Consider the following 11,424-nt stretch of genomic DNA (forward strand, 5'->3'; position numbering starts at 1 on the left):
ATAACACCAGACGGACTGTTTCAGTTCAAGGTCATGCCGTTTGGTCTTTGCTCGGCACCTGCGACTTTCCAACGCGTCATGGATACAGTACTGGCAGGCTTGAAATGGCAGACTTGCCTTGTCTATTTGGACGACGTCGTTGTGTTTGCCTCAAGCTTCGAAGAACACCTGCGGCGCCTTGAAACAGTTCTTCAAGCAATCAAAACCTCCGGACTCACGTTAAAGCCAGAAAAGTGCCGCTTCGCATATGAGGAGCTCTTGTTTTTGGGCCACGTAATCAACAAGTCTGGAGTGCGCCCCGACCCTCAGAAAACTGCGGCCATCTCCAACTTTCCTCCGCCCGCTGACAAGAAGGCTGTGCGTAGATTTCTTGGACTGTGCGCCTATTACAGGCGCTTCGTCAAGAATTTTTCACGGATCGCTGAGCCACTGACGTATCTAACGAAGGCCGACGTCGAGTTCAAGTGGGAGACGCCGCAAGTCGAAGCATTTGAAGAACTGAAGCGACGCCTGCAATCGCCGCCAATACTTGCGCATTTCGACGAAAACGCCGATACCGAAGTCCACACCGACGCAAGCAGCGTAGGACTCGGCGCCGTTCTTGTGCAGAGGACTGACGGACTAGAAAGGGTTGTAAGTTACGCTAGCCGGTCGCTATCGAAGGCGGAATCAAATTATTCCACAACAGAAAAGGAGTGCCTCGCCATCATCTGGGCTACATCAAAGTTTCGCCCCTACCTCTATGGCAGGCCCTTTAAAGTTGTAAGCGACCACCACGCCTTGTGTTGGCTAGCTAACTTGAAGGATCCTTCAGGTCGCCTCGCACGATGGAGCCTGAGACTTCAAGCATTCGACATCACCGTCGTTTACAAATCCGGGCGAAAGCACGCTGACGCCGATTGTTTGTCTCGCGCCCCCGTCGAACCGCCGCCACAAGACGACCAGGATGACGACACTTTCTTGGGACCCATCAGTGCCGACGAATTCGCCGAAAAACAGCGAGCCGACCTGGAACTAAGGAGCCTTGTAGACTACCTGGAAGGCAAGACCGTCATTGTGCCGAAGGCGTTCAGGCGAGGATTGGCGTCGTTCTTCTTGCAGAACGACATTCTCCTAAAGAAGAACTTCTCGCCTCTCCGAGCCAACTACCTCCTCGTGGTACCCTCAGCATTGCGTCCAGAGGTTCTGCAAGCTCTCCATGACGACCCAACGGCTGGACATCTCGGTTTTTCCCGCACTCTCGCGAGGATACAAGAAAAATACTACTGGCCTCGCCTCTCTGCTGACGTCGCCCATTACGTAAGGACATGCCGAGACTGTCAGCGACGCAAAACACCGCCGACAAGGCCAGCCGGGCTTCTACAGCCGATCGAGCCACCTCGCCGACCGTTCCAGCAGATCGGGATGGACTTACTGGGGCCTTTTCCGACGTCGACGTCCGGGAATAAATGGATCATCGTAGCTACGGACTACCTCACCCGCTACGCCGAAACAAAAGCCTTGCCCAAAGGCAGTGCCGCCGAGGTAGCCCGATTCTTCGTTGAGAACATCCTCCTGCGTCACGGTGCCCCGGAAGTCCTCATCACCGACAGAGGTACGGCCTTCACGGCTGAACTAACTCAAGCCATCCTGCGATACAGCCAGACAAGCCACCGCCGCACCACCGCCTACCACCCGCAGACGAATGGCCTCACTGAGCGCCTAAATAAGACCATCGCCGACATGCTGGCAATGTACGTCGATGTCGAACACAAGACGTGGGATGCCATCCTTCCGTACGTGACCTTCGCATACAACACGGCCGTGCAAGAAACGACGCACATGGCGCCGTTCAACCTGGTCTACGGAAGGAACCCGGTAACGACGCTTGACGCCATGCTACCGGACGTCGCTGACGAAGAAAATCTCGACGTTGCCACCTATTTGCAGCGTGCCGAAGAAGGTCGACAGCTCGCCCGCCTGCGCATCAAGAACCAGCAGAGAACCGACAGCCGACACTACAATCTTCGACGACGCTACGTCGAGTACCAGCCCGGAGACCGTGTTTGGGTCTGGACTCCGATACGCCGACGAGGACTTAGCGAGAAACTCTTACGTCGCTATTTCGGACCATATAAGATCATCCGACGTATTGGCGCACTGGACTATGAGGTCGTGCCAGACGGCATTTCGCAATCACAGCGGCGCCGCGCACGACCCGAAGTCATCCATGTGGTGCGTCTTAAGCCTTTCTACGCCCGCTGACGAACTTAGGTACTTTGTTACTTTATTTTTTTTCTTTAATACGCGTGGTTTTGTTTTCGCTTTCACATTTGTTTGTAGCATCGGGACGATGCTTTTTAAGGGGAGGGTATTGACACGTATACATGTTTATCTTTCACCGGTGGCCGCTTTCCACCGGCTAACAAATGTTAAACGTTATCGCTCGGCGCAGGCCGCGCCTGTATCGGAAGTTTCTAGAACGTTACCGATGCTTCTTTCCATTGCCTGTTTTCACCGACGCTTATGTTATCTGATTGCATGACTGACGCGAATTGTCTAGAACTTTCTGGAAGACACGCGGGCATCAGGGATTAATCTAGAACCTTCGATGACTCAGGTATAAAAGCCAAACGCGTTTCGCCGCTGATCAGATTTTCGACGACCGCCGACTGTGTTCGCCGCTTTCGTTGTGCTTTGAGTGTAGCTTGCTTTTGTGGGCACAGGTTCGCCCAATAAAGAATCAGTTTCTTCTTACACAGTTTTACGACTGTTTACTTCAGCGTCACTACTACGTGACAATATTAGGTAATTCGATATGTAAAAGAAAAAAATTTATACAGGGGATATTACAGCTGTTCAATATACACAAGAATTCGTTATATGTGGATTCATTCTACCTGGGTTTGACTGTAGTTGCAATCGGTCACTTGGCATTCATGGTGAATCTTAAAATGGTGTTTCTAAGCTTGCAGCGCACTGACAAAGTACTACCCTTACTGTAAAAGCTGCTTCGTGCTCTAAATTGAGTTTTTTTACATACAGAAACCCCATGCTGCCACCTGGCTACATGTCGCCGAGGGGTTTGGGCGCACCTGGCAGTTTCCAAACTGCCTTGGAGCAGTCGACGGCAAGCATGTACAATCGAAATCTTTTTGAGGGTGAACACGGGAGCGCGTGGATTTCTATATCACCAGCGCCGTCAGACGGCAGCCACAATATCTGCGCGCATGCTCGGGGAGGGTAGGCTTCTTTCGTGCGTATTACGTCATCGTAGAGCGCGTGTGTCGTCTGCTAGCAGTTTTTCCCATTAATAGAAACCAAATTATGAGAGAAACCACGATTTTGATGCTTTTAATTCAGAACGTTGTGCTTCTTATCATTGGCGTTATTGTAAATACTTCAACTTTTCACTTTGTTTAGTTTTCCTTCTGCTGCGTTCTTATCGTACAACGAACAGGCAAGAGAACACAAACATCCGAACTTTTATTTGGTGCAAGTTCAACAAAAGATTGATCCGGTTAGAAGTAGCATTAGTAAGCAGGAATAATTTTATCTTTCATGATGTTAGTATTTTGTCATACAACCCTTTGCGGAAACAACTGCTGCCATCCTACCCAGGCGGCACGTCAGCTCGGACCAACGTTGGATACGTATTGGCACTTCCTGGCCGAGTGATGGCCTAAGGATAACAGCGTGGTTCCAATATGGGCTGGGCCATTCTAATTCCTGGCCGAATGATGGCCTAAGATTAACAGTGTGGCGCGAATATAGGCTGTACCATTCTGATAGAGATCCAACGCTGGCCCGCATTACACATTCAGTAAACAATATTAGCTCGTCCATTCAACAAGGCGGGAATTATTGAACCAACTTTCATGTGGACTTGCCAACATGGGTTACTAAGTTGGCTTTCTCTGGGCTACATTGGTCCGTAATAAGCCAATTTGCGCCTCATCAATTTTTAATACTTTCTGGTACGACTTGCTAAGGTTAAATAGCATGTTTGAAAGACTAATGCACTGATCACAGGCACACTGCGCAGGAACCAGAAATACGTTTGCAAGCTGTGACCCCTTCAACAGAGCGGATACCACGTTGGTTAATTAATTAGAATTCGCTTGACGATACTATACTTTCGTTCAGATTTAATAACAGCTTCGCCTATATGCTTATCTGTCACGGGGAACGGGCTGATCGACTTGCTGTGACAGACCGCGGGTTGTTCACAGCAGGGCACGGGTATATACTGGCGCCTGCCGCTTAAGTGTGCTCCACACATGATAATTAAGCAATAGTTTGTGAACGACCTTATGGTAAAAATTAATTACAAGGAACGTATGCTTGCATTACGGTCAGAGGATTACGTAGTACAGTAATCGCAAGTGTCTGCATGTAAGGGCGGTTGCCGAGTGCTTGAAGCGTGTACATAAGCACTCAAAATTTGTTTCGCGTCGCTTTGGGCAGAAGCAAACAAAACAGTGAGACCTTTCAATGTTCGCTAGAATGATATATGCTTCGAAGTTTTCGCACGACAGCCGATGACCTGACGTGCAGGAATAGCAAAGTCCTTTTCTTGGCGCCGTCGGCAGAAAAGGCACTCGACTCGATCATTGGTGTCGACGGCATGTCGATGTGATGTCTTTCTTATCTAATAGAACCTTAAAGAGACGTTTAAGCGTGACTGATTCTCTAAACCCATCTAAACCGATGAAAAAAGAAATATATATATATATATATTACAACGTAAAATACACCCATCGGCTAAGTAGTGTTTGTGGTCGAGTGCGTGGGGTGCGGTTACCTTATCACCATTCTCGAGAAGACGCGTGTTCGAATCCTAACTCTTTTTTTTTCTTTTCTTTTTTTTATAAGTTGCTTATTAATGCACGTTTAACGTTTGTAATTCCATGCGTTTTCACCCCAATTAATCTGCGGTGATTAGGAGGAATGCCGCTGAAGTGCTAGCATTTCTCGGGGACTTCAATTATGGGGTTTTACGTGCCAAAACCACGATCTGATTATGAGGCACGCCGGTAATTTGGACCACCTGGGGTTCTTTAACGTGCACGGGTGTTTTAGCATTTTGCCCCCATCAAAATGGGCCGCCGTGGCAGGGATTCGATCCCGCGATCGGGGACTTCCGAGACATGCTCACAAAAGTGTGGATGGATGGGTGGATAAGGCTGCACCCTTTAAATCGGGCGGCGGCACACGCAACCTAGCCGTGACTAATAAGTTATTTTGTTCTCAGCGGAGGGTGAGCTTGCAGTATAGGCCGCCCCCTGTCTTTGATAATTTTCGTCTCCCTCCCCGTGAAGCTGCCTTGGACCCACCCTTGAGTTGAAGGGATGTACTCACTCTACTATAACTTTATTAATTTGTTTTAGTTTATCTTGTCATATAGCAATTTAGCACTTACGTTATACACAACTCAGGATGGTTAAGGAACTGAGGTTTTTGATCTTGTGCATCCACACAAGTGAGAGACAATTATTTTTCTAAAGGCGGCTATTTACCATATTTATTGCAAATTTGCTTACATATTCGTGGTCATGGTTCTCTCCGTGCATTCAACAAAAGTTAACTAGTCAAAGTAACAGGCGTCTATATAGCAGCATTGGTGAAGTGAGGGTGAGGCTAAAGTGCTTGGATTAAAACATGTTAGAAGCTTCTATGGCAACAAAACATATAACACGAAACACACACATACTCATGTGTCATCACAGACTTTTGAATATCATTAAAAATACCACAGTCATCCATTACACTGTGCACAATAATAACAGCTCATACAAGTGACCAAATGCTTTGTATAAAAAGATTTCATTCATGGGGTTTGATGTCCCTAAGGACTTTGCGGTCAACTTTGGTCTAGCGTGGACACAAGTAGAGCACTTGATGAAGCTAGTGAGTTTTTTACTGAAAAGAAACGATCTCCCAGACACAAAGTTTCTTTTCAAGAAGTTTGCGGGAGTCTCGACTGAGAGCATAGTATTTCATTTCTACTGTCCTGAATGCATGTGCCTTCTTGGCGAATGTGACGGAGACCTCAAGAAAAGGAAAGAAGTGGAGGCAACATGTGAGCAATGCAAACAGCTGTATACTGGAGATACCCTTACGGCGCAAGGAAGTTTCTTTGTCAGTCTTCCCATGGGGCAGCAGCTTGCTTCAATTCTCTCATCTGCAGAAATTTCCAGGTCGCTGAAAAACTCTTTAGATGCACTGTCACATCGTTCAGAGGCCACCTCCATGACAGACATTACAGACGGAAGTTTGTATCGGTAGCAACGCAAGGATTCCGGTCTTGGTGCTATGGACTTGACCATGACGATAAACTCTGATGGTAGTCCGGTTTTCAACTCGTCGAAGTTCTCAATATGGCCCGTTCAGACGCTAATTAATTAGTTACCTCCAGGATTGCGGTCCAAAAATGTTACTGTTGCCATGCTGTGGTACGGCCAGTGCCATCCAGACATGACATTGGTGCTGGAGGCATTTTCCAAGCAAATGGACTCGCTTGCCGAGAGTGGAATCAAATGGACGTGTGATGGAGAGACCTTTCACTCAAAAGTGAGTAACCCTTCTATTTGTTTTTGTAATTTCCTTCTAGAAAACGTAAAAGCACGTTATCTGACCCTCCACACAATTGCACAACCCAAAAAAGAAGAAAAAAAACACACACACGTTGAAAGAGTAAAGGAAAATAAAAATAACCTTGTTACGCTAGATTTTTTCTGGAAACATCATTCGTGTAATCTTATTTTGAGTGCTATATAACATGTGAAAAACTAACCAAGCATAAAATCTCTTTTTACCTTTAAGGTGAGTTACCTGATTGAATCGTAATTGTTTTTTAATTAGGTTATTCCAACAAATAATGGTATTGCTTTCAAAGGACCAATTGTCAACACATGAGCTTTTACACATAAGTGTAATACCAGTGTCACTTGTACAAGATCGCAGTTGAGCCCAATTCGGATTGAAATTCTGGACCGCAGTTGGCCCCTTCCGCAGCTTGCACAAAGGAGCCAATCTGGACCGAAAAATTCTATCCCAACCGGGCTCGATTGCAATCGAAAGTGCACCGTTTGACAACCGTATAACAATGTCCCATTTTTACATAGAGGCCTTATTTTCCTTTTTCTGTCTTTACAGGTCTACTGTTTCACTGGTACGGCTGATGCCCCAGCCAGAGCTCTGATGCAGAATACTGTCCAGTATAATGGATACTTTGGGTGTGGCTGGTGTTTGCACCCTGGCAAGTGCATTGAAGGTAAGCAAACTCACTTGTATACAAAACATCTAGCTGACTACATTTTAGTCTATGTATGGGCTTTACCATCATTATTTTGCCACTGTAATTTTTGTTTGAAGCATTCTTTCTGCAAATTTATTTTGCCGCAATATAGGTCAGCGTGCATTTATGGCATGCCAGCCCCCTTTTTTTTGCAAACTTTTTTAAAGCTTAATGTAAACTTCATATTAGCATGCATTGATGCAGCTTTTGGGAGGGCCACATGTGTGCAGGAATATTAATACTAGTTGTAATATCTATTATTTATGGCAGCAAAGGTTTCTTTTCCTACCCTGTCGAGTTTTGTACTTAATTTGTTTCTTTCATACTTATTTGGCAGGAACGGTCAAGTATCCTGTCAGCGCCACAGCTCTGCCCGACAGGACTAAAGAAGGAATGATTAAAGACATGGCTGAAGCGCACAGAAGCGGAGTGCATGTTCGGGGAGTGAAGGGGCCGTCCCCGTTGATTAATTTGGCGGGATTCGATATTGTGTGGGGCTTCACCCCCGACTACATGCACTGTGTTTTGCTTGGTGTGACACGCCAGTTTATGGTCTGGTGTTGGGGCTCCATATTACATAGGATCACCACATTACATTAGGAGAATTGATGAAAGGCTATGTGCCATAAAGCCACCTCAGTGCATCACACGCCTGCCGAGATCACTTCAGTTGAGAAAGTTTTGGAAGGCGAGTGAGTGGCAGCAGTGGCTTTTATATTTCAGCCTTGTGTGTCTTGATGGAATGTTGCCAGGCAAGTATATGAAGCACTTCAGCCTGCTTGTCAAAGCAATGCACCTCCTACTTGCAGATACTGTCTCAGCTGAAGACATAAATCAGAGCACAGAATGCCTTGTGCAATTTGTTGTTAAAGTTCAATTTCTTTATTCTAAGAAGGAAATGACATCCAATGTGCATTTGTTACTGCACCTTGCAAAAAGTGCTTCAATGCAAGGGCCACTTTGGGCACACTCTTGTTTTGTGTTTGAAGCGGGAATAGGGAAGATTAAGAAGCTAATTACTTCTGCAAAAGGGGTGCCTCATCAAGTCATGAGCAGAGTGTTAATGGCTAACAAAGTTGGTGCACACAAGGCAGCTGCAAGTCGCCAAGTTCAAAATTTTTTGTGCTGCGATTTGCGCAGGGAAGAGACGCTAGCACTTTTGGGCAAACCAAAGCCTGCCAGTGCATCTCTTTGTAGATTGATTGAGGCGCAAGTTCCCCAGCAGATCACTGGCCCTGTTGAGGAACATGACAGAGTTCGCATCTCTGGGCGCGTGTTCGACAGCGAACAATATCAGAGGCCTGACAGAACTGACTGCACAGCTGTACGTTTGCCAGACAATATACATGCAAAGATAAAGCATATTGTCTCAGTGAGCTGCAGCGACAGAAAGAGAATTTACTTTGTGTCAAAGAGCTATGTTAGTTCTCTCTGTTTTGGCACAACACATATTTCAAGTGTTCAAAAGTGGGGAGCAGAGAAGGTCATAGAGGTTGACAGTAGAGCAGCTGCATGCCTTTGGATTGAATGTGATGGAAGGCAGTATTTTTGCAATCTCGTCAATCGTTTTCAGCAGTAAATTTTGTGCTTAACTTTTGTTTATATTTTGCCTTTATATAATAATTTTAAATGCGCCTTGCAGTACTTTTTCTTCATAAATGTGAACACTAGAGTGAGAGAGATGAATGGTTCCGAAAAATCCTTTAGTACAATGCTAAAGACCATGCGGGTGTCCGACTTCACACTGTAGCACCTTTCAACATTGATGTCATCAACTTGATGCGTTCTGTGGCTCTGAGGCTTCCTGTGATGCTTCCTGAGCACTGTTCACATTACCAATCGAGATGTTTGTACACAGAGTGTTATGGGAGAAGACAGTATTTTATTGCCAGGCTGTTTGCCAGATGCAGTTGCCTCTGGTATACGCTGAGTGTCTGTCATGGGTCCAATTTTGTCTTTATATTAATGACATTGAGAATGTTACTTCAAAAACCAGGGGCATTCTGATGAGATTTTACTTTGCAACTTTATTTCAGCCTTATATTATTATTTTAGCTTACAAGGTTTCGACATAGAAAACTGAATAATTATTGATGCATTTACTGCCTACAACACCAATGTGTCACTTACCATAAATGATAAATAAATTTTTCTCATTAGAATTAACCCAGAATAAGCTTGCAAAATCAGTAACCTTAAAACAAGGCTACATGCTTAGGAAATGCATTGCAATTTGTGCACTTCTCTTTCACCTAAAGTACGCCACTGCAGCATGGAACTTGAACACTAATAAACTTGCTAACTGGAAGTTATTCAGAACCAATGAGAGTGCTTTGTTACTACCTTGTGCCACTCTGACATCAGTATCACAGCAGCAAAAAAATGTCCCTTCATGAGAACCATTTCAAAGGCGACATACATTTTCCAGGCTAACCTTTTGATCAAATCTTGTGTGAAAATACAGGATTTCTGGTTGTGCTACATTATGCCCTCCTGGAACTTGCATTCTATATTATTGTTTATTCACTTTTTATTCCTTTGTACAATAGACTACTTTATTCTGAAAGATCACGTTTGCTTTGTTGGTATTTTGTATTAATGTTACCTTGTACTGTTTGCTATTTCATGTATTATTGTTTTTTTTCTTGCTGTGGCTGCGTGACAATATTTTATTTCTACCACCTCACAGGACGTCCTTTTACAGCCTTGTGCTCTGGGACCTATTTTATTTCTACCACCTCACAGGACGTCCTTTTACAGCCTTGTGCTCTGGGACCTCTTCCTGCGTCTTCATTTGTATAACAAATATTTGTAGCTCAATGAAACATGATTCTGGTTATGAAAAGCAAACATATCTAAGCTATCCACATGCATTTTATACTAATGACAGTGCTGTACGTATTAAAGATAGTGCTTTTTTTCTCTCAGGATAAACGGAACAAACTTCCCAAAGCAATGTTTGTGCCCCTAATGATATTTTTCCTGATGCATTGAGAAACCTCATACTGCAACCAGTGGCATGAATATCTGTGGTAGAACACCCTTAAAAACACATTTTGAGCATTTTCTTTATCTTTGCTTCCTAGTTCCTTTTTTGTCTGTTTGTTCTTGGTTTATAATGTTTGCGCTGAACAGTGTTCTGAAAGTCTGTTTCTTATGTCTGAATAGTATTTATGTACTGTCTCTTATGCATTGTATATATTTTTGTATGGATTTAATTATGTAACCCCTGCTCATGTGCCTTTGGATAAATGTAGTTAGATGAATAAACATTTTGTGCTGTTCATCTAACACCCCGTCACATGCTTCTTTCTTTCTTTAAAACATGAAATAGAGAGCCTGGAGCACCTGATCTCAATGTGTACACTGCTTCCATATAAATGTCACAAAATTATGCAATCAAACAGTTTCTCCAAATAGGTAAACGAGTTGCTGTTTATGAATTGTACATATTGTTCTAGTCAAAGATGTGTTGGCACACATACAAGAACAGGCATAAATATTTGTGTGTCTTGACACGGGGCTGGCCCCTTCTGAAATTTGACAGGTACCTAGTCTTCGATTAAACTAAAAATATTTGTGCGCCTGTACTACTATTCCGCTTGCTTCCGCAGAAGAAAAACTGCATGCAAATATGCAGCCTTGACAGTGTGGGTTGGTTAGCAAATATTTGATACATTATTTTGCACCCTTTTGTTTCACAATAAAATAATGGGCACTTTTTCTCAATTTGAATATGCTAAAATCATTCTATATGGCAACTTCCTTAGAGCATGTATCAGTTCCACCTAAATGTATCTGAAGTACTACTTTCATTATCGGAACAAGGAACTATCCATGTCGAAATCCATTAATTTGCTCTTAAATTGTTTTACAGCTCAATAGCTTCATAAAAACATTCTCCAATATATTTCTACCTAGTTTACCGCTGGAAGGCACTGTTCCGGTTGACTTCAACTGTGTGCACCTGTAGCCCTCCCTATATAAAATGAATTTACAGGTGGCTGCTTCATGTAAACTGGAAATACGACATGCCCAGTTGGGAGCCAACTGGGACCATTTACTGCCTATCTGGTCTGACATAGTAAAACTCTGAAAATTTCATGACCAGTTGGATGTCTAACTGGTACCAGTTGGTTTCTACT

At 44.3% G+C, this 11,424-nt stretch overlaps 1 protein-coding gene across 1 annotated transcript; it reads left to right on the forward strand.

The window, feature by feature from the left end:
- Positions 1-6,300: 6,300 nt before the first annotated feature.
- Positions 6,301-8,942, forward strand: LOC119459244 (uncharacterized). The gene is given in 4 exon segments (XM_037721060.2): positions 6,301-6,552; positions 7,138-7,255; positions 7,617-7,830; positions 7,832-8,942. Coding segments are annotated over 4 exon segments (1,485 nt in total). The 5' UTR covers positions 6,301-6,426; the 3' UTR covers positions 8,859-8,942.
- Positions 8,943-11,424: the final 2,482 nt, after the last annotated feature.

The sequence above is a fragment of the Dermacentor silvarum genome, chromosome 7, assembly GCF_013339745.2.
Source record: "Dermacentor silvarum isolate Dsil-2018 chromosome 7, BIME_Dsil_1.4, whole genome shotgun sequence".
NCBI classification, from domain to species: domain Eukaryota; kingdom Metazoa; phylum Arthropoda; class Arachnida; order Ixodida; family Ixodidae; genus Dermacentor; species Dermacentor silvarum.